The sequence below is a fragment of the Colletotrichum graminicola genome, assembly GCF_000149035.1.
Source record: "Colletotrichum graminicola M1.001 genomic scaffold supercont1.19, whole genome shotgun sequence".
Taxonomy (NCBI): Eukaryota; Fungi; Ascomycota; class Sordariomycetes; order Glomerellales; family Glomerellaceae; genus Colletotrichum; species Colletotrichum graminicola.
Genome location: NW_007361023.1, coordinates 545658 through 567508, shown reverse-complemented (window position 1 = coordinate 567508; position 21851 = coordinate 545658). Strand labels below are relative to the sequence as shown.

At 53.9% G+C, this 21851-nt stretch overlaps 10 protein-coding genes across 10 annotated transcripts; 6 read left to right on the top strand and 4 right to left on the bottom strand.

Annotated features, from left to right (window-relative positions):
• Positions 1–113: 113 nt before the first annotated feature.
• GLRG_05644 (ran-interacting Mog1 protein) lies at positions 114–925 on the bottom strand (the record flags this gene model as incomplete). Its single annotated transcript, XM_008096329.1, has 3 exons — positions 114–417; positions 562–777; positions 849–925. 3 exons carry the CDS (start codon positions 923–925, stop codon positions 114–116), a joined length of 597 nt encoding a protein of 198 aa, XP_008094520.1.
• A 1036-nt stretch (positions 926–1961) lies between these two features.
• GLRG_05643 (HIT domain-containing protein) lies at positions 1962–2704 on the top strand (the record flags this gene model as incomplete). Its single annotated transcript, XM_008096328.1, has 6 exons — positions 1962–2007; positions 2108–2190; positions 2262–2330; positions 2381–2473; positions 2528–2542; positions 2597–2704. The coding sequence occupies 6 exons, from the start codon at positions 1962–1964 to the stop codon at positions 2702–2704; spliced, it is 414 nt and encodes a 137-aa protein (XP_008094519.1).
• A 159-nt stretch (positions 2705–2863) lies between these two features.
• Positions 2864–4429, bottom strand: GLRG_05642 (CRAL/TRIO domain-containing protein; the record flags this gene model as incomplete). The annotated part of the gene is made up of 4 exons (XM_008096327.1): positions 2864–3366; positions 3419–3518; positions 3573–3614; positions 3665–4429. 4 exons carry the CDS (start codon positions 4427–4429, stop codon positions 2864–2866), a joined length of 1410 nt encoding a protein of 469 aa, XP_008094518.1.
• Positions 4430–6550: 2121 nt separating this feature from the next.
• Positions 6551–7406, top strand: GLRG_05641 (DASH complex subunit Dam1; the record flags this gene model as incomplete). Its single annotated transcript, XM_008096326.1, has 4 exons — positions 6551–6889; positions 6951–7017; positions 7079–7136; positions 7199–7406. 4 exons carry the CDS (start codon positions 6551–6553, stop codon positions 7404–7406), a joined length of 672 nt encoding a protein of 223 aa, XP_008094517.1.
• A 219-nt stretch (positions 7407–7625) lies between these two features.
• GLRG_05640 (zinc finger containing protein) lies at positions 7626–8132 on the bottom strand (the record flags this gene model as incomplete). The annotated part of the gene is made up of 3 exons (XM_008096325.1): positions 7626–7761; positions 7836–8015; positions 8083–8132. The coding sequence occupies 3 exons, from the start codon at positions 8130–8132 to the stop codon at positions 7626–7628; spliced, it is 366 nt and encodes a 121-aa protein (XP_008094516.1).
• A 2975-nt stretch (positions 8133–11107) lies between these two features.
• Positions 11108–13668, top strand: GLRG_05639 (aconitate hydratase; the record flags this gene model as incomplete). Its single annotated transcript, XM_008096324.1, has 3 exons — positions 11108–11221; positions 11356–11998; positions 12059–13668. The coding sequence occupies 3 exons, from the start codon at positions 11108–11110 to the stop codon at positions 13666–13668; spliced, it is 2367 nt and encodes a 788-aa protein (XP_008094515.1).
• Positions 13669–14358: 690 nt separating this feature from the next.
• GLRG_05638 (rhomboid family protein) lies at positions 14359–15393 on the top strand (the record flags this gene model as incomplete). Its single annotated transcript, XM_008096323.1, has 5 exons — positions 14359–14539; positions 14606–14743; positions 14797–14878; positions 14939–15126; positions 15182–15393. 5 exons carry the CDS (start codon positions 14359–14361, stop codon positions 15391–15393), a joined length of 801 nt encoding a protein of 266 aa, XP_008094514.1.
• A 687-nt stretch (positions 15394–16080) lies between these two features.
• Positions 16081–18153, top strand: GLRG_05637 (uncharacterized protein; the record flags this gene model as incomplete). Its single annotated transcript, XM_008096322.1, has 5 exons — positions 16081–16096; positions 16165–16414; positions 16493–17400; positions 17458–17609; positions 17665–18153. 5 exons carry the CDS (start codon positions 16081–16083, stop codon positions 18151–18153), a joined length of 1815 nt encoding a protein of 604 aa, XP_008094513.1.
• Positions 18154–18398: 245 nt separating this feature from the next.
• Positions 18399–19669, bottom strand: GLRG_05636 (PCI domain-containing protein; the record flags this gene model as incomplete). The annotated part of the gene is made up of 3 exons (XM_008096321.1): positions 18399–19040; positions 19107–19342; positions 19402–19669. 3 exons carry the CDS (start codon positions 19667–19669, stop codon positions 18399–18401), a joined length of 1146 nt encoding a protein of 381 aa, XP_008094512.1.
• Positions 19670–20213: 544 nt separating this feature from the next.
• Positions 20214–21791, top strand: GLRG_05635 (NAD dependent epimerase/dehydratase; the record flags this gene model as incomplete). The annotated part of the gene is made up of 9 exons (XM_008096320.1): positions 20214–20341; positions 20401–20414; positions 20471–20533; positions 20587–20681; positions 20744–20835; positions 20890–21031; positions 21084–21242; positions 21293–21628; positions 21693–21791. 9 exons carry the CDS (start codon positions 20214–20216, stop codon positions 21789–21791), a joined length of 1128 nt encoding a protein of 375 aa, XP_008094511.1.
• Positions 21792–21851: the final 60 nt, after the last annotated feature.

Below are 21851 nucleotides of genomic sequence, written 5' to 3'. Positions count from 1 at the left end.
ATTCCGCCCATTCGTCCGCTCGCAGCTCCCGTGCAGTGTCTTCATGTTCAGCCCTTCCTTCTATAGCCCCGTACACATGGCAACTCAAGCGGGCACTCTGCGACCCATTCTTCTCAAACCTCCTGGAACAGCGTCCAGTCCTTGACCTTGAACGTCTCCCAGATGCGGGCAGCATACTCGACGGCGTCGCCGATGAGCTTGCCCTGCTTCCCGAGCTCGAGGTCAACGTCGGCCTCATCGTACTCGCCTTTGATGTGCGGCACGTTGATGGTAACGAGGATGTCGGTCGACTCTTTCTCGAGGCGGAGTAGCGTCAGGATGATGGCCGTGAAGTCGGGAGCTGACGAGCCGGATTTGGAGCCAGGCTTGGTGTGGGGTGTCTGAGTCGCGATGAGGGTATAGGCGGGGAAGTCGGGGCTATAATTTTTCGTGGCTGTCAGTCTCTTGTGCCTTGGTCGTGTTTTCTTTTCTATATCTTCTTGGTCTTTTCAATTGTACCCTAGCGTGCGCTTCGAGATTTACGCCCGAGGGGGGAGCACGCAGGTATGAAGAGCCACGTACCTGAGCCTTGAAAAGGATGTCTCGGTCGTGTTCCACACTTTTACGGTGTCAATGTCTTCGCCAACGAGCTCCTCGAGGTGCGTCGTCATGGCGCGGCCGTCGATCTCGGGGCTGCTCCCTGCGGGGCCGACGCGCTCTGTTATGTCAAAGATGATGCTAGTGAAGCCGTCCGAGTCGATCCAGACCTCCTGGTTGTCGGGGACCTCCCGGAGTTTGCTGTTTAGTGAGGGAGTCAACTGTCAGCGAATGCTGTGCTTGGGTCCGGGGCAAGGCTTTGGAAAACAAACCTGACGTCGGCGAACTTCTCAGGAAGGTCTGCGACTAGGGCCCCGCCGTAGAGGGGAGTTCCCTTGTATCGGGTCATGACACTGGCAGGCAATAGAAATGGAGATTTGAAGACTCGTGTCGTGGGTAAGGTCCTCTCTCTGGTCGTAAAGCGAGGTCTCGGTAGATGTCGTAGTCAAGTCTCGAGGCCCGAGGCTGACAAGCGGCGGCGGTAAGTTGTAGAGCTTGTAAGAACCCGAAGGAGGCGATTAGATCAGGCGCGCGTTTGGGTATCACAGAGATGTTACGGTAAGAAGACGGAATGTCACTCAAAAGAGAGATGGCGCGCAACTTGGTCTAAAATGGATCGGCTGGCTGCCTTATTTGCAGGTGCCGAAAGCCGCGCCTGGGGTTTACTACAAGTCGCCTTCAGTAGGTAGTCATCCTACTAGTAAGGTGGTGGGGGTGGGGTTGCTTAAGAGAAGGAACCTGAATGGCGGCACACAAAAGGCAGGAATAGGTAAGGAGAGGAGAGGGCGGGGTGAGGGGAGAGGAGAATGGATGGAGGGGTATGACGACAATTGTGACAGGGGTCAGGACCCGATTACCGCGCTGCGCTGTGGTGTTTCCCGTGACCATAACAAGATGGTTACGGGGGGGGTTTCTTTCCCTTCGCACTTTACAATGTAATGCGAACGGAGCGCACCTTAAAACCCTTAAAGGACTTGACATCTAGCTCGTCCTCATCATTTGCAACCTCCAAAAATAGAGAAATGAACAGTTCGAACCTGGAAGCTCCAGATGAAAAGATGCCAAAGATTGATGGAATGGAGTCTGTTGGGCCATCCAACGGTCACATCTGGTAAAAGGCAAGAGGTGAGTTCGATAGGAGGTCCCACTCCGAACGTTCAGCTAGATTTTGCCCCTTAAGTACCATGATTAGTGTGCACCGGGGACCCACACAAGCGTCCTCAACTTCCATATCCCCGCCCACTGCGTATGTCTTTCGCATCTCCATCAATTACTCTCTTACACAACTTGATTAATCTGTGTTCTCATTTCTCTTCCCTCAATTGCGGAACACTTTGAACTACTTTGTACCAAATTTTTGAATTCAGAGTTACATAACAATCATCATGACTTCCAGCCTGACATCATGCATCTTTTGCAAGATCATCAAGGGTTCGTCACACTCCTATTTCTCCCTCATTCCAACATGATCCCAAGACTTCTATGTACCCCGTAACCAAACAGAATGTCGCTGAAAGGGAGTTATTCGCAGGTGAAATCCCTTGCTTCAAGCTCTTCGAGAGCGACAAGACGCTAGCCTTCCTCGACATCAACCCCCTCAGCCGTGGCCATGCTGTAAGCCGTTCCCAACTCCTATCCCTGCGACGTCCACATTTGTTCACCGTTGGCTTACATTATCCCCGCAGCTCGTCATCCCTAAGTACCACGGCGCAAAGCTGTCTGACATTCCAGACGACCATCTCGGCGAGATTCTCGTAAGTCCTGCCTGGAGTTCTTTAAACTCGTTCTCCTAACACGTCTCAAGCCCGTGGTGAAGAAGCTCATTGCCGCGACTGGCGCCACGGATTACAACATCCTCCAGAACAACGGCCGCATCGCCCACCAGCTTGTTGATCACGTAAGTCATCGGCCCAATTACCCAGTCACTGTTCCGAATGCTAACAAATCACAGGTTCATTTCCACATGGTAACCAGCCCTCTTCTCCGGTATTTTACATCCTCAAGCTAACCTCCATTACAGATTCCTAAGCCCAACGAGACTGAGGGCCTTGGCGTCGGCTGGCCACAGCAGCAGACTGATATGGACAAGCTCAAGGCTCTCTTCGAGGATATCAAGTCCAAGATGTAAATAGGGTAAATCATGGTATATTCAACAACCCGCTCCCAACCCCGTAGTTTGGGTATCGGATCCTATAATTCAACAACCCATGGTCCCCGTAACCCGCTCTACCCTCATGACGTGCGCTTACGCCCCTCGTGATTCTAATGCCCCCTACGAAGGCGGATTCTAGTCTACATCGTCGGCCGAGGTATTGACGGCGGGCGTGCCGTTGGTGGCTTGAGAAGCGACAGCTCCCTTGGAGTACATGTTGATTTCTCCGCCCTCCTGGATAACGCCAGTCCGGTCCAGGAAGCACTTGGCGCGGATGTACGGGTCTAGCTTCCAGTAGTCGTCTCTCAGCTTACGGGCAAGTTCGTTGCGCCGTGCTTTGATGGCAGGCTCCTTGTCCGTTCCGGCCTCTTTGATCCACTGTAAGGTTGCCTCCTCGTACTCGTGGATGAGATCCTCTCGGCCAGACACCAGAGCATCCCGTGTCGCTATATCTTTCATCTTGTCATTCTCTCCGTCGATCGGTTCCACATACTTGTAGTTCCATTCCTCCTGACCGTCGAGCTCCTTGAGGATGCGGCTAGGCTCAATGAACTCAGACATTTCCTTGACATTGTTGGTGAAGTGAACCTTGGCGGCAACAACCGGATCAAGCCAGCCCTTGATAATCTTCCAGATCCCTTCGCAGTGTTAGTTGCGACTTTGCCTGTCTTTTGTCAAGTATAAACGAACCTTGAAAGACCCAGGGGGCACGGTGAACCAGAACAGTCCCGAGAGATTCAGGGTAGTTGGCCTCGAAGCACTTAATCATGAACTTGACAGGGGTGTAGTCCTGAAATGATGGTTAGCATCATTTACCGACCTATGTTAGACTGTAATTACTTACCATGTTGGCCATGGAGAAGCCGGTCATGTCGAACACAATGGTCTATAGCTGGTCAGCATCCACCCAACTAACAATGCAGAGAAAACCCTTACAGCAGTGTCCACAGGAGGGGCCAGAACCATGCGTGCTGTCTCAATCAAGAAGACAGTGTACTTCTCGAGACTCTCCTCGCACTGTTCACCCTGCCTGTGCATACGCACTCTGACCTGACAAATAGGACGTCCTGCCTTGTCGAGGCCATGAATGAAGGTTTTGCCTGACCGAGCCTGGGCCATGAAATCCTCTCCAAGTTTCTTTGTGTTGGCATCAGAACTCTTTGAGGCTTCTAGAGCACCAGCCTCGCCGGTTCTCATGATTTCCTCGTCGACTTTCATCTCCGTTAACCTCCAGTTCATAGTGGAGATCATCATGACATATGCCTTCTCCACATCCCATTTGCGCGCCCTCAGGAAACGCAGCGCCAAGGCATCCGGGTGGTCGTGCTTGACCATGGCCCAAATTGCGGCGCGTAGAGCCTCGGGGCTTTGGCTGGCCAGAGCTTCTTGAAACTGCTTGGTTTGACCATATTTGTCTTCGCCATCCTCCTTGATGGTAGTATGAACGGTAGCCGAAGAGTTTGTTGAGCCAACCTCTTTCTTGTCCTTGCGACTGAAAAGTGAGACGCGCTTCTTCTTGGGCTTCTCGTCCTTCCCAGCAGTCGACGTCTCTGTCGGGGCTATGCTGGCAGATGTGCTGTCTGCAGCGGTGGTGCTAGCATCCCCCCCCAGGGAAAGAATCAGGTTCCATAGCTGGCGTAGCTTCTCTTCCTGCTCCGGGGTGAGATTCCCCGGTCTTCCGGGAGGCATTTCCGTTGCCATGGTGCCTGAGAGGTGAGAAACTAGATGGTGGGCTTCAGGCTCTGTCTCGGCAGTAGCGTTGGGATCGGAGAGGTGTTGACACAACACGCCGTAAAGACACACGGAGACGATGGCGAGGGAGTAGACAACGAAGTCGATGCGAGATTGAAGCAAGACACGCGGTGGCCTGCGGCTGTAGAGGTCCGATGATTGCCTTGATCCGACTGAATAGAATCGCCCGTAATCTGACGATGCGGAGGGGCGGTTAATTCTCTGTACGCTCGGTGAAACCAGGGATTGCCGTCTGAGTTGAGAGATCAATGGTAGTTGCGCAAGGCGGCTCCTCGCCGTGGATAGGAGGAACCTTTGTGGGAATGTGAAAATGCTTGGCAAGGCCGAGGTTTGTGGTTTCAAACTGACCGGCATCAGTCGAAGACGTCAGTCAATGCCTGGGAACTGATGTGGTGGTGCTGACACGGGGTCCTGTCAAGGTCAGCAGGGCCATCCCAATTTGCAAAGCGTTGACAGGCGGGTTGTAGGAGGGAATAAAAGGTGGCGCAAAATCAATATGACCAAGCAGGCGGAGCGCGTAGGGCAGGAAGATACCTTCCTTACGTTGACAGTCTAGGTAGAGATGGACAGGACCGAGAGGCGATTCATGGTCTTGGTGCGAGAGAGAGGTTTGGAGGGGTACAAAAGTTAGAGAAGACTATGACTTACGCGGACTCAAGGGCAGGGCTGGAGTTCTGCGAGATGGCTGGTGACTGCCAAGGAATGCCACTTCAAGGAAGAGAACGATACTCGTGGTTAGGGGTAGACTTGGTTTGAGGGCAATAGGCCTATCGATTCAAGCAAGGCAGAACACTATGGTAACTGGCCTTTACTAACGGATGACGGATGGCGCAAAGAGTTGAGGTAGTGAGTGGGTGAGACTGGAGGGGGTCGAGCCTCCGGCTGGTTGGGGAATAGTACAACCACAGACGGATGTGCAGGTATGTATGGGCGGAATGACGGGCTGCAACGGGGGGGGGGGAGGGTTGTAGAGAAAGGGAAGGGAGGCCCAGACAGCCGACTATGGCAGCGATAATTGCAAGGAACTAGCGCTGTGAGAGAGGCGTCCCGTGGACTGCGACAGTTGTAGAAATGTCCGAGCGATCCGAAGGCGCGCTACAGATTCCAGTAAGTGATTGAGGATTCGTTGCTGTTGTTGGGTGTCAGCTGTGGATGGCTAGCTGTGTTAGCTCCCACTCTTGGTGCGGGGAGGTGGCTACTACCCATGCGATCAGCCGGTGATGTCGAAGTTTGGCGAAGGTGGGATGTCGCGAGAGACAGGAAAGGAGTCAATTGGTGGCGCAAGGGATGAGTGAGTGAGGAGGGGAGATATGGATGGTACAGTAGCTTTGCGATGCGTACCTATGGAAAAGTTTACGAGTGCTGTCAGGCACTGTCTGTGGCCTAATGCATCGAACTTGCAATCCGAAATGGCAGATGCAGTATCAATACCCATCACGAAAAGCCACGCGACTTACTCCTCCGATAAGGGACTGGGCACACACGGCTACTGAGGAATAAACCCAGTTTTGCGTCATCCCGCCTCGACTAACCGGCTAAACAGGGTTTTATTTTAGTGATGACGGGTGGCACTTACAGCGTCTGACCCCCTGTCCACACATGCTAAACTGCAGTTTCGGGGTTGACAATGGAACCCTTGGGGAGCTTAGCTGTCCAGTACAGTACCTACCTACCTGCCTACCGGTAGGTACCTAGGTATCCGTAGGTATGTGTGGGTAGGTGTAGGTACCTGTGTGTACCAGGTGCTGCATGGTGACCAGTAGCTGAAGGCACCTGGAGCTGGGTGCGGGGACCGTTGATTTGACCCCGCCCCAAAAAAGGAAGCGACAGAGCCGTGTGCGCCTTTGACACTGAAGTGGGCCACCGAGGCGGTTTGTTGATGTTGACTCGCACATTGGATTTTGGTAGCCCAGCAATATACAGTCCAACCATCATCGTCAACCGCAACCACCTATCACGACACCTCACGTTTACACCGAAAGCCCCGGCGCCTCCTTCACTATCAAGGCGTTGAAAGTGCAAGTACGCTCCATTCTTGCTTCTCCGGGAATCCCACATTCCGCCGTCACCATGGCCGACCACGACCACGATCCCATCGACAAGCGATCCGCCTCACGCACACGCAATTCGCGTCCCACGACCCCAATGCGCCCAACGACACCCCTACGCCCCTCGTCGCGCTCATCCTTCCGTGAGTCTGCCCGTGGCAGCGTGCACGGCGGCGGCGAGTCGTTTCCCCTCAACGCCTTTGAGCCGGCCTTTGCCGAGCTCTCGGACGCCGTCGCAGACCTCGAGGCCAACATGATGCACTTCCAGTTAATGCACGAGAGTCTGGCCCGCTTCAGCGAATCGTTTGCAAGCTTTCTGTACGGCCTCAACATGAACGCTTTCTGTGTCGACTTCCAAGAGGTGCGAGCGGCTTCCCGCGACCCAATGCCCAATTTATTATACTGACCTTTGCTTTCCCTAGGGCCCTGTTGCGGAGTCATTCCGGCGTGCAAAGCAACAGGACGAGTCCGGTACAAACGAGGGGACAGGTACACACTCTACACATCACAGCACAATGACAGCGTCCGAGACTAATGCAGAGTGTCTAAGGAATTCCTCGCGCGCCGGAGAGGACCGCCCCAGACAATGAAGGCGAAACAACTTTCATGTATTTACGCCCATTTCCTCATCGCGTCGGTAGTCTTGACAGCGTTCTCTAACCAAGCATAGGACTACGGACGTTTCGTTTGTCGAAAACCCGCCCGCCTCCTCCAAGCCGACCCCGAGATACAAGACTCCTACCACCAGAGGTTCCCGAGTCCCGGCCCCAGCCACCCGCGGTACAGCGCGGGGCCGCGCAGGAGGTCGCGGGGGCGCCGAGACTCAAAGAGGCCGGGGCAGTGGAATCGTCAGACCCCGCGCCCGTGGCATTCGGTGAGCTCCTTTTCAAGGGATCCTGCTGCCATATTCTCTTTGGAACAGGGCGCTGCCCTTTTCCTTACACTCCGGCATTGCGACAGCGCCAGTTCCACCCTTCTCGTCGGGCGAGGTGAGCAAGGGATGACGTAAAAAAGACCTTCATTATGCCGTCGTGAAAGGGTATCATCTAGCGTCTACTCCCAAGCCACGGTAGACTTCTGGGCGAAAACAACAAGAGTCAAGTCTCCATATCAATCTCTTGGTCGAGTGCCTTCTCTGGGCCGTCCTTATTAACGCCCCTGTTGTCTGTTCGGAGACCGACGGCAGCCTCGGCGTCCTTTTGGGTGTAGGGTTCCTCCTTCAGCTGCTTGACTCTAGGTGGGGGTTAGTCGAGGATGCACGGGATGCCGGAGCTGAGTGCTCCTGGGGGTGTATGTAGATGACGAACCTGCGCTTGTGAGGCTTGCCTCTGTGGTGGCCGACGAGGCTGACCTCGGTCTCGAACCACTTGGCGCATTCGACGCAGTAGTGCTGGCCCAACCCGGGGAGATCTTCCTTTGCTTTGGTGTTTTTGTAGAGCTGCAGGTGCCTCGGCGAGCGCATATCGGCCTTGATTTGATCAACATCCCTATCCGACTAGCGTTAGACTGATGGCCTTGGGCTCGGTGAATGTGCTTCTGCTGCTGGATGCGTACCTCGTCTTTCTCCGTGTCTTGGTCAGGGTCTTCTTGTTTGTGACACCCATTTTGCCTGCCGTTTAAAGTAGCTGACTTGAGTGAGAGAGTATCGCTTTGCTGAATAGTAGGACGCTGTGTTGCGGTCGATAGATACAACCAGTGGCAGAATCCCAAATTATGCCTCGAGATGGGAATGGCGGGGCAAAAATTTGGTGTTGAGCCACAGAAAAGCTGCTTCACCGCTCAGTCAGAACAGTATTAGCGGCTCCTCGGACCCGGACCCGCTAGAAAAAAGTCTGGAAGCACTGGAGGCTTGGACCAGCGACCGGCAAATCATAGTGCCTCACAGCCGTTAGTCAGAAAGATACGCACGGTGTTTACGGAGTACGGATACAAGCCTCACCCAATCTGCCTAGGTAGGTAATCATTCCATTTGGAAGTCCAAGGAACGTAGCGCTCGTAGATCTGGAGAAGAGTTGCAGACTGAGGACATTGACTGAACACTTGCTCAATCAGATTGTTGGGAAGAGCGGTAGCGTATACTTCATTGGTGGCAGGAGCAGATATCGCGAATAGCACTACACATGTATGGGACAGCCACTTCAATCAACGAGGCATCTGGACAACTGGAAAACTATGAACCGTTGATTATACGGAGTGGCCGAAGTAGATGCTGTGGACAACAGTCGCCGCCGTATCGGTAGATGGCCGTCGCCGTAGCGGGTAGAAAATGGCAGCTCAAGGTAAGGCAGGCCGGGCATCCTTTTGTAAACGGAGCAATCAGCATCGTGAGGATGAGCAAACAAAGGAGCTCGGCCGTCGCCTCGGATTTTCGGCGATATCTCCTATCATAATTCCTTCTGCGACCGAGGGCAAACCCGGAACTGCGAGTTTGCGAGCTTGCGACCGAAGGCTATCCGAGGCAATTCGAGCTCCACAGCCACGGAAGGAAGCACCACAACGTACAAGGGTTCAAGGTCCGTACCTAGAGGAGGCTCCAATTCATCTGACCAGGTTCTCTGGGAGGAGCCCCCCCCCACTGCCCCAGTCCTGCAGGCTTGAGAGAAATAGAGGAATAAGCCAAAACGATGTCTCCAGACCAGAAAATTTTGGTTGATATTGTAATTGCCCCAGGTGATTGGATGCTGTCATGGATGCAGATGCAAGGCAGCGGACGTCGGTGCAAGACCAACACCTGCATTATCTCCCGCAACTGTTTCCGACGAAAGCACGCTAACACAAAGTAGTGGTGTATAGATGCCGCCTCAACACTCGTGTATATCTTCGATGCCGGAGATGAATTCCAGCCGATTGTTTTCTCGCCCGGGTGCGGGACTATCATCGTCCCTAACTCCAAGCAAAGTCGCAGGATTGAAGGTGGGATTATGGAGTTGGCGGAAAACGCGTGGTTGGACGTCGTGTTCGGTCATCTCAGCCTACCTACACTACCTAGGTAACTCAGTGGGGAATCCTGGGTACCATGGCATCTTTCCTTCACTATCCGTACGTGCTACGACAGGAATCCAGCCGGCTGAATGGGAACTCCAGGCGCATTCGCCGCAGACTGGTTGTCAGCTGAGGCGCCTCTGCGTGGCCATGGCTTCCATGACATGACTCCGGCTTCTGCAGCTGAGACAAGGCCCTTGCGACAAGAACGTACGCTGGAGATACGTGATGGCCCTTTGTCGCAGCAGTAACATAGGTATTATCGAACGGGCTGTGGCTGGCGTGGTTGGAGGACCTACCTACCTACCTACAATGTAGGTAGCTGGGGTAGGGGAGGCAAGGTACGTACAAGTACAGGTACATCAACAAGTCTTCACATGCATGTGGATGCCCACTGCTACAGTTGCAGGAGTTGAGGAGGTATATCGTCTCGGTCGCAGCCAAAGCTGCTGCAATCGCACCGGTGTTCCCGGGGTCGAGAGGGAAGCGACGCATTGTTAGGGATTAGCCTTGTTTCCGACTCGAGACCCGCGTAGAGACCCGGGATCCGTCCAGTCTGTCCTCTTTTTCTTCCTCGCTCGTCTGTTTCGAGGTGGACGGACGGCCGGTGAGGCATGCGTCTTGTCATATTGTCTGTCACTCCGCGGGATGCTTGGGTGCTTCCGCACGCAGCAATGACGGGGGGCAAAAGAAGACGCGGGCAGATCCACGGATGAAAGGGAAGTTCTGCTGCATTCCAGAGCGACCGAGTATTTGGGGTGCATGCCGAAACGAGCTCAAGGTGACGGCATGCAGCGCAAAAAGATGCCGTGGCATACGTTCACCGGTGACTTTTATTCCGTGATTCCCCTCAATTTGCACTCGCGCCATTTGCCAATGCCCTGCGAGTGAGGTAGGTACTGTAAAGCATCTCAGGTAGGTTATCTACAATGTATGTACACGCTACGTAAACTAGTAGCGGCCGGTACGAGAAATTTCCACAAAGACGCAGGGAATCAAAAATTAGGTGGTTTACCTGGTCTCATGTGCTCGCATCAAGATGAAGAAAGTACCCCACTCCAGCCTCCTTGCAGCTTTTTGCTGCTGAGTGAAAATAATCCAATCCCGCTGATTCGTCCGTTGGCCCGTCGTTGCCTTCGTCATAGCCGAGGAACCCACCCTGGCTGACCCTGTCTGCTCTCCACAGTTCACACAGGAGCGCGGCAACCACAACCAGATAGCTTTGAGCCGAGCACACACCCATAACCCCCTCCCCCAGACCCGTAGTCGTAGTGGTTGGCCCTTGGGTGTGTGTAAAAGTAAAACTGAGGGCGACGGGGGCAAGGTGCGAGCTTTTTACTGCCACCCGATCCGGAAAGACCTGGTCGCTTTGCCGCCTTTCTCCGACTACTTCTCATCTTCGTCGGAAATCCTCTCCACCTTCTTGTTTTCTTCCTCTTAATATTCTTTTCCCCCCTCCTCCATCCTTAGAAAACAAAGTCCCTTTAAAAGGCCAGGGCACTTGAGATACTTGTCTTGAGCTTCATCACAGCTCCGACACTCTCCACTCTATCTCAATTGAACAGTGTAACAACTGCTCGCCTTGTCAACACCGACCATGTTGGCCTCACGACAGCTCCTGGGCTCTGTGGCCCGGAGCCGCACTGCCGCCAGTGCTAGTTTGGGACTGCGCCGGATGGCTACCGTCTCCGACTCTCCTCTTGACCGTAAGGTATGTATCCCCCCATCCTTTCGGCTGTCTCTTGTCGTCAAGCTCTTACTGGAGCGTGACTGGGCGGGACAAGGCCGCAGCAGCCTCTGCTCGTTGCTCGAGTTCAAAACAAGCCGCTGACTCGCCGCAAACAGGTCAAGCAGAACATTCACGAAGAGGGCAACTTCATCAACTACAAGAAGATGTCTGAGAACCTGGCCATTGTGCGCTCGCGCCTCAACCGCCCTCTCGCCTACGCCGAGAAGATTCTCTACTCCCATCTCGACAACCCCCACGAGCAAGAGATTGAGCGTGGTGTGTCTTACCTCAAGCTTCGCCCTGATCGCGTTGCTTGCCAGGATGCCACTGCTCAGATGGCTATTCTGCAGTTCATGTCTGCCGGCATGCCCTCTGTCGCCAACCCCACCACTGTCCACTGCGATCACTTGATCGAGGCTCAGGTTGGCGGTGCCAAGGATTTGGAGCGTGCCGTTGGCATCAACAAGGAGGTTTACGACTTCCTTGCTTCCGCTTGCGCCAAGTACAACATCGGTTTCTGGAAGCCCGGCTCTGGTATCATCCACCAGATCCTCCTCGAGAACTATGCTTTCCCCGGTGGCCTGCTGATCGGAACTGACTCTCACACGCCCAACGCTGGTGGTCTCGGTATGTGCGCCATCGGTGTTGGTGGTGCTGACGCTGTTGATGTCATGGCCAACCTCCCGTGGGAGCTCAAGGCGCCTAAGGTTATCGGTGTCAAGCTCACTGGCCAGATGTCTGGCTGGGTTACGCCTAAGGGTACGTGGATCGCCTCAGTCAAGAAGCTGTCGAGCGGTGTCCAATACTGACATTTTCCAGACATTATCCTCAAGGTCGCCGGCATCTTGACCGTCAAGGGTGGCACTGGTGCCATCGTCGAATACCACGGCCCTGGTGTTGAGGGTATCTCTGCCACTGGTATGGGTACCATCTGCAACATGGGTGCCGAGATCGGCGCCACCACCTCTCTTTTCCCCTTCAACGACCGCATGCACCAGTACCTCTCCGCCACCAAGCGTAAGGACATTGGTGACTTCGCTCGCACCTACGCCAAGGAGCTCCGCGAGGACGAGGGTGTTGAGTACGACGAGCTTATCGAGATCAACCTGTCTGAGCTCGAGCCCCACATCAACGGTCCCTTCACCCCCGATCTGGCCACTCCCATTTCCAAGTTCAGCGAGGCCGCCAAGGCCAACAACTGGCCCGAGGAGCTCAAGGTTGGGCTTATCGGCTCTTGCACCAACTCCTCATACGAGGACATGAGCCGCGCCGCCTCCATTGCCCGCGATGCTCTTGACCATGGCCTCAAGTCTAAGACTATCTTCACCATCACCCCTGGTTCCGAGCAGATTCGCGCCACCATTGAGCGTGATGGCCAGCTCCAGACCTTTGAGGAGTATGGCGGTATCGTGCTTGCCAACGCTTGCGGTCCCTGCATTGGTCAGTGGGATCGCCAGGATGTTAAGAAGGGCGAGCCCAACTCCATCATCTCCTCCTACAACCGTAACTTTACCGGCCGCAACGACGGTAACCCTGCCACTCACTCCTTCGTCGCCTCCCCCGATCTGGTCGTCGCCATGACCGTTGCCGGCAGCCTGCACTTCAACCCCCTTACCGACACTCTCAAGGACAAGGATGGCAAGGAATTCAAGCTCAAGCCCCCCAGCGGTGATGGTCTCCCTAGCCGCGGATACGACGCGGGCCAGAACACCTATCAGGCTCCTCCTGCTGACCGCAGCACCGTCAACGTCCAGGTCTCTCCTTCTTCCGACCGTCTCCAGATCCTGTCTCCCTTCGAGCCTTGGGATGGCAAGGACGTTAAGGACATTCCCATCCTCATCAAGGCCAAGGGCAAGACCACCACCGACCACATCTCCATGGCCGGTCCCTGGTTGAAGTACCGTGGCCACTTGGACAACATCTCCAACAACATGTTGATCGGTGCCATCAACGAGGCCAACGGCGAGGCCAACAAGGTCAAGAACGTCACCACTGGTGAGTGGGATGCTGTCCCTGCCGTTGCCCGTGACTACAAGGCGAAGGGCATCAAATGGGTCGTTATTGGTGACTGGAACTACGGCGAGGGTTCTTCTCGTGAGCACGCTGCTCTCGAGCCCCGCCACCTTGGTGGTCTTGCCATTATCACCCGTTCCTTCGCTCGTATCCACGAGACGAACCTGAAGAAGCAGGGTATGCTCCCCCTTACCTTCTCTGACCCCGCCGACTACGACAAGATCAAGCCTGATGACAAGGTCGACATCCTTGCTACCGAGCTTGAGGTCGGCAAGCCCTTGACTATGGTTGTCCACCCCAAGGACGGTAAGCCCTTCGAGGTCAAGCTGTCACACACCTTCAACGCCCCTCAGATCGAGTGGTTCAAGAACGGCAGCGCCCTTAACACTATGGCTAAGTCGGCTGGCAAGTCATAAATGGGGAGTGTTACGGTAGCAATACTGGTCAGCTTGATGCGTGAATTGGTGGTGTAGGCGTACTTATCTTTATTAGCATGTTCTGGGGTGTCGGCCGGTATAACTTGAAGTTGACGGCCGTGTCATGCCCTTTGTTTTGGTCGGGCAAATACCTCTGGGACCTTATTTTTTATGTCATGTGGGCCATGATTTCCTAGTCTGTACAAATTTGAAATATTCAAAAAGGAGACTCCCGGGCATCCTACACTACCATTTTCCGATGAGACACACTGTTGACATAGCTTGGGCATTGTAACGAAGCGCTTTCATTAGCCAGCATTGCTGGATTCCTCGTTTAAAGTGACGGTCGTGTTAATGTCCCTTGCTGCCACCTAACAGACATCAAAGTCACGTGGTGATAAGCCGTTATGCATATACTCTTATCGCCATTTTTTGGGGTCCAAGAAGGTTCGAATGGACCGTAGGCGTGCATGCGACAAGCTGTCTACAAATTTCCCAGTTGTGGAATAATCACAGCAACGTGCTCGGCCTCAACGCAGGCCTTCGTAATTACCCAACGTTGACAGTCGAATCGCCTTTCAGGAAATCGCCTCACCCCACGCTGGCGCGAAACAATTTAGGCTAGTATAGCTTCCGACGAACCGCGCGCGCAACTCTGGATCTCCGCGACACCCGGAGACGGCTGATGCGATGGCTCCCAGCGTGACTTCCTTTAGCACCCTTCGGGCTCGCACCTATGTCCTCCGGCTACCGCTCTTCACCAGAATCGTTCTCCTGATCATCGTTGTTGCCTCGATTGCGGGCGTTCAGTCGGCCTGGGACATGAGGCAATGGGGCGCCTTGATCCCTGACCAACTGTCCTTCACGTCTTGTTCGTTCCCCCTTCTTCGCTCTCCCTCGTCCTGCCGGCATGTGTGCTGATACTGAGCTGTTGTAGCGTACCGAATGAACACATTCCCATTTATCCACAAAAATTTCATCCACGCGATTATGAATATCCTAGCTTTGGCCCCTCTGATGGAACGCTTCGAGGCGGAATTTGGTACTCTGACCTCAATATCGCTCTTCATCGGACGTATGCTACCCTTTCCTCGTTACTTTCCAGGCCTTATGATTGATACTCCATAGCTCTTACCACAATTCCGGCTATTCTATACGTTTTGATCGAAAGATTCCTCTTCAAGGGGAATGTCGGCGTTATGGGGGCTAGGTAACCACTATATCGGCAGAGCACATGACATGCGTGTGGCTAATGGGACGCTTTGCGCAGTATATGGGTCTTCTTGCTCCTCGGCAGGGAGGCGATTCGAACCTATAAGACGAACCCTCAACTGACGATTGCGACGTACTCGATCCCCACATGGACAACGCCCCTGATCCTCATCTTGGTGGTTACCGCTCTCGTTCCAGGTACAAGCTTACTGGGCCACCTTTGCGGCGTATTTGTTGGATATCTATGTAAGAACCATGGGCTGTACGGCCAAGAGATGCCATGCTAAGATCGAGTGTCCAGTTGGCCTCGGTTACCTCAAATTTCTGAGCCCTCCCGAAAAGGCCCTGCGATGGGTTGAATCAAAGCTGAACCTGCTGGGCCGCCTGCCTCACTATGTGAGTGTAGATCAAAAGACCTATGGTCGCTTCGGTGTCTTGCCCTCAAGCAGTCATGCCGGCGGCGGCAGCGCCCCTATTGCGCTTGTTGGCACCACGCAAAGGCTTGGATCCTGAGGTATCCGCGTTTGAACTTGTACCACTATAATACTGCCCGGCGAGGTTGAAGGGCATCTAGATCGGAGTTTGGAGTTCTGATTGCGAGATGGAAATGGCACATGCATAGGATTGGTAACATTTGCCCGTGTAGTACACTTCGCTTGTTTGTTGGCCATGTGATGGCGCTCAGCGCCATCGCAATACGAAGGCTCGGTTTTATCAAAAGGTGAAGCAGGTGAGTCAATCGCACCTCGGTGGCAGTCCTGCAGTTGCGAATATCTAGATTGTTATCGCATGATCTTGAGGGAATAACAAGAGGAAATAAACACCATTAGTAACTCAGAAACCAGCAATGCAGCCAGTTGATTAGATAAATACCCTGGGAACGAAGCTGCATCAGGCACAATAACCAGGGAATTGTCCTATAAGGTAGGTAGACTGCGGTCAGATCCGTTGAAGCTGGGGTACAGGGGTAAGCTGTGCTAAAGCTGGGAATGGGAGGTGACGCGCCCGGTTAAATGAATATTTGGTACCTTGCCTGTCCCTTCCACGTCTTAGCTATTACCTCTCTGGTCTGCTTTGATAAACCACGACCCCTGAAAGATAAAAATGAAGGCCGTCCTTCTAGTACGTCACCGCGTAAAGAAGACGACCTGATTTCTCAAGCGCGCAGCTTCCTGGAGCTGCCGCAGAACAGTCATTGCCATGTCACGGCTAATATGTAAGATTTCAACGCCCACTGACAGCTTTGTTGCCCATCTATTCTTTACTAACCTGGTCGCTCCACAGCCTCAGCCCTCTCGTTGCGGCGTGATCCACGTATCCTCAAACTCCCGCCCTACCTGTCGTTAGCATGTATTCTTGGCGGCATTGCATGGCTATTTCTGTTGCCTCTCAATGACTACTCCCGCCGAACATATATCTCCGAGAATGCGCTGCTCCCGGGCCAGGTACACACATACTTCGGGGGAAGCGACCAGAACGTCCTACGGGCCTACAAGAACGAGGTCAACTTGGTGAAGGACAAGTCCAACTACGAGTACGCGCGCAAACACTTTTTTCATCCTTGACTGGTGGTTCTTGCTTGGCCTGAAACTGATGATTGCGTTTACTGCAGGATCAATGACAAACTCGAGGGCATTCTCAAGAACGTAGGCTTGAAGGTCGGGCGCCAGAACTACACATACGAATCGGCTGGCGATATCTATATGGGCGAGAATATATACGCTATTCTCCAGGCCCCGCGTGGTGACGCTACTGAAGCAATCGTGCTGGTTGCTGCATGGAAGACGATCGACGAGAAATTCAATGTCAACGGCGTGCCGTTGGCTCTGACTCTTGCACGGTACTTCAAGCGGTGGTCTCTCTGGTCCAAGGACATCATCCTCGTCATCCCCCCGGACAGCAGGACGGGAGCTCAGGCCTGGGTTGACGCATATCACGACTCGCACGACTCGTCCCGTGTGAGCTCGTTACCTCTCAAATCCGGTGCGTTGCAGGGCGCTATCGCAATAGACTTCTCCCAGGAGCGCCGCTTTGAATCCATCCACATCATCTACGATGGCATCAATGGCCAACTGCCAAATCTCGACCTTATCAACTCTGTTGTCAACATCGCAGGCGGGCAGATGGGCATGGGGACCGCTATTCAGGAAATGTGGTCGCACTCGGACAAATACCAAGACCGGCTACGGACCATGCTTCGCGGCATGCTGAACCAGGGGCTCGGCCACGCCTCGGGCCCGCATAGCAGCTTCATCCCATACCATGTTGATGCTATCACCCTGCAACCCTTTGGCGAAGGTTGGCATGACGAGATGGGCATGGGGCGCTTGGTCGAGGGTACGTTCCGCAGCTTGAACAACCTCCTCGAACACCTTCATCAAAGTTTCTTCTTTTACCTCCTAATGCACAAGGAGAGATTCGTCAGTATTGGCACGTACCTACCTAGTGCCATGATCCTGGCCGCCAGTTTTACAATCACTGCCATCTCTCTGTGGGTGAAGAGTGGCCACCAGGAAGAGGGTTCAGGTGCAAAGAGCATAGCGGCTAGGGCGGACAGCGAAACTACGTCCTCTGAAGCGTGTACTGACGGTTCTGGGAAGAAGCCAGGCCCACCACCGCGGTCAGTATCGGCGGTTGAACGTGATTTATTCCTCCCCTTGGGCTTGGTGGCCATCTGCCAGTTTCTGGGCGTCATACCCCTGTACATATTCAACCATATGCCCGCACATGTAAGCTTCCAGCACACCCACGGAACGAATTTGTGTACTCATGCTCATTCTACAGATGCTTTCAGGGGCATATACAGCCTTCGCGCTCGTCAATTGCGCTCTGCCCTTTCTCATTTCCTCGTTGCTGACCTCTACTTACAATCCGACTGTCCAACAATACCAGCTCATCAAGTCTTTTTCCTTGCTTTTGCTCGGCATGTTTCTATCTGCTCTTGCTACTCTGAACTTCTCCCTGGCCTTCCTCGTTGGCGTCATGGCTAGTCCGCTCTCCTTCATGCGACCCTGGCCGCACCACTTGGCCGTTCGATGGGCCTGTGCCGCGTTCCTCCAGCTCGCGTCTCCGACGGCGGCGCTATACTCCGTGTCGTCGTATTTCGACATTAGCATCGGAGGGGTCCTCAAGGAGGCTGCGTTCGGCTGGGACGTTTGGGGCATGTATACTCCCGTCATCATCTGGGGCGTGTGGTGGCCCGCCTGGCTTATGGGGTCCGTCATAGTGCTTGGACAGCCTGTGTCCAAGGCGAAGACCATGCAGCTGGATTAGAAGACTTGGCCATACCGGTGGTATTGTATGCATTACTCGGTGGAGTTCGAGGGGGATAGTGTCTTCAAATCGAACTTTGCGACTACCGCATCAAAGAATAGGGGCAACGACATTGTCATCATTATCATCGCGGCCCAAGATCGAGGCCGAGTTTCCATTCCTCTCTCTAAGTCTAATGGTGTACACTGGTCCTCGTCATGCAGACCAATATTACAGACCTTGTTATTCCCTTTCGCCCATTTCCATCAAGCAGCCCATACATCTCCTCCTGCGTTCTCGATCCAATTGCCGAGCTGATTGACCTGCGAATCCCAGTCGAGCAGCCGCTGACGCATATTACCAATCTGCTTCATGTCGAGCACCTTGGGCTGAACCCAGGTAATGTGTGCAACCTCGTCCACCTGATCGATATTTCCACGCAAGAGACCCAAGCTCAGCGCCTTCATGATAAGGTGCTCGATCTCGTTGGGGCGCACCTTGGTCTCCTGGGCGATGTCGGTAAAGGACATGGCACGGTCGTGGGGCGGCCGGCGGAAGACAGCCTCTGTGAGCGCCGCAAGGTAAATCTTCTGACGTAAATGACCAGCGTTCTCGCTGAGCAGGGGCTTGGAACGCATGCGGGCCGAGAGGGCCTCGAAGCCCTGGAGGTCACCGCGGTTAAAGGCGAAAAGCAGGTCTCGGAACCATTCGTCCTGGGTGCCCTTGAGCGCGTCGAGGATCGGGTGCAGAAGCAGCTCGCCAAAGTTGTAGATGGTGTCGGAGACCAGCGCGGCAATGCTGAGGTGCAATGCTCGTCTGTGGCGCTCCTGCGGTGTGAGAGAATTGATGTCGATGCAGGCGAGGTAGAGTAGGGCGTTGCGGTAGTAGGCTGCGAAGTCCATCTTACGCTAGAATTGGGCTCCGAGTCAGTCAAATTCCCGCGAGAAAGATGTAATAGAGGGTATAAAGCCTACCTGATAGTAATTAGCGTTCGCATCGTAGAACGCTGCATGAACGATGGTTTCGACTGAGTCGAAATTGTCCAATATTCTCTCGGCCGTGTCGAGGTCCTTGCGGGCCCCATCCATATCTTCCAGATCCAGTTTTACCCTGGCTACAGCAACGGAAGCGTAAACAAGAGCATCTTGTGAATTCTCGTTGTCCACCTTCTTCGCAACACCCTGAAGGAATGCCAGTCGCTCCTCGTCATCTATTGAAGTCAATATCAGCGCTCCTATTGCTTGACAGCTCTTTGCCCTAGTGCCATACCCTTGCATTCTGTAGCAGCCTTCAAAGCCAGGTCGACAAGCTTGAGCTGATTGATCTTATCCGCGAACTTGAGAATGAAGACCTTGTAGAGCAAAAGCCGCTGAGGCTTGCTGCCAGGGTGACTGAAGAACTGGCCAAGCGCATCGGTAAGTTGGTGCCAGAGTTTCCGCTCCCAGTAGTTCTCGAACTCCAGAACAAGGTGCTGGAGTTCCTCGGGTGCCTCGTCACGCTGCTCCGCCAGGAAGTCGGGAATCGCGTCGGCGTTCATCTTGGCAGAGTGTTAGGTTGAGGCTCGAAATGTATGTGGGGGAGCTTCGAGGTGCCCGGGATGACGACAGGTTCACAGGCGTATGGACTGATCGCTATTTTTTCCTCGTTATGTAGCTGCACGGAGAACGGTTCAGCTGTGTGGAATTGGATTCCGTCGTGAGAAGCGTCGGGAAGTTCGTCGAGAGATATGTGGGTGTATTGATGAATGCAAGCAGCAGCTCTTCAGAGGGGTGATGCACATAACGCGGCTAGCTAGCAGCCTGGTCAGTCAGCTAGGTAGAGTAGGTACGTAGCGCACAGCACCAATTCGGACCTGGCAGTTGCCAGGGACCCGCTTCGGATCGGTTGACCAATGGTTGTTTTTCCGATCCAATAACCATAACCTGGACCGTGCTTTCATATCTCACGTGACCCGCTCGCCTTCCGTCCGGGATTCTGGATCAAGCTCGTGACTTTGGAGCTTTCGGCCAGTACTGAAGCAATCAATTGTCAGTCAATTGGGAGGCCACCGCACGTATTCGCTGCCGCCTCGACACCTGACAATGGCCTTCTTTCCTACCGCCGTGCGGTCAACCCAGAAGGCTGCGCACAATGTCCTGAGAAGGCAGCCCCTCCACGACATTGCCATCACCCGCACCGGCAAGCCCATCTTGCGAACCCAGGGCGGAAGGTAAGCAAACCGATCAATTGCATCTCATGGCACCGTTTCTGACCTCGTGTCATATTTAGATCATCTCTTGGTGGTATGCGAAATCAACTTCCAATCAATGGTGAAGCCTTGTCTAAGAACGATCCACAGGGCACACTGCGACGGTTTTTGGCGCAACGGGACAGGTTGGACGATACATTGTGAACAGACTCGGTACGAATGGACGACCAGCGAATTCGCCGACCCGTTTCTGACCCTATTGATAGCTCGTCAGGGATGCACCGTCGTCATTCCCTTCCGTGAGGAGATGGCCAAGCGTCACTTGAAGGTTGCTGGTGATCTCGGACGTGTTGTCTTCATGGTACGGGTCTCCTTCTTAATTTCGAGCTACATGACGAGCAGGAACTGACTACGATACTTCAGGAGTACGACCTCCGTAACACCCAATCAATCGAGGAAAGCGTCAGGCACTCAGACGTTGTATACAACCTTGTTGGCCGCAACTACCCCACCAAGTAGGTTTACGAAGCGAGAGATGATCTGATGGAAACGAGGCTAAGCGTGCACAGGAACTTCTCTCTAGAAGACGTCCACGTCGAGGGAACTGAGCGGATAGCGGAGGCTGTTGCCAAGTACGATGTGGACCGCTTCATCCACATGTCCAGTTACAATGCCAACTTGGACTCTCCTTCCGAGTTTTACCGCACCAAGGTCGGCCGAAGGAAGTTTTGCATTGTTGTCATCAAAGTTAACCGTTCTGTAGGCCCGCGGCGAGCAGGTCGCTCGTAGCATCTACCCCGAGACCACCATCGTCAGACCGGCGCCGATCTTCGGTTTCGAGGACAACCTCCTTCTGAAGCTTGCTAGCGTTATGAACCTCTTCACTGCCAACAATATGCAGGAAAGATTCAGACCCGTTCACGTAGGCTAATCGCATCGAATAATGCCCCGTTCAATTGCTGATCAGTTTAGTCCATCGATGTCGGCCAGGCTTTGGAGCTGATGCTCTACGACGACAGCACGGCTGGGCAAACATACGAACTTTACGGCCCCAAGGAGTACTCCATGGCCGAGATCGCGCAGTTCGCCGACCGTGAAATCTTCAAGAAGCGCCGCCATATCAATGTTCCCAAGTCCATCCTCAAGCCCGTTGCTGGACTCTTGAACAAGTACCTATGGTGGCCTACCATGTCTGCTGACGAGGTTGAACGTGAGTTCATCGACCAAGAGATCGACGAGACGGCCAAGACTTTCAAGGATCTCGGTATCGAGCCCGGTGACATTAGCAAGTTTACGTACCACTACTTGGTAAGATTTGCCTGCAACTTGCGTGCTTATTTTAGTTGGGCACCCGCCGCTAACTACTATACAGCAAGGTTACCGCAGCGCCAACTTCTACGACCTGCCTCCTGCAACAGAGAAGGAGAAGAAGGAAGAGCGCAAGTACTTGCACGTTCTCGACGACCAGTAAGCCTGGGTTTCATTTGTAAGACGGGGTTGATTCTGGGCAAGCAAATTCGTTTAGAGTGTA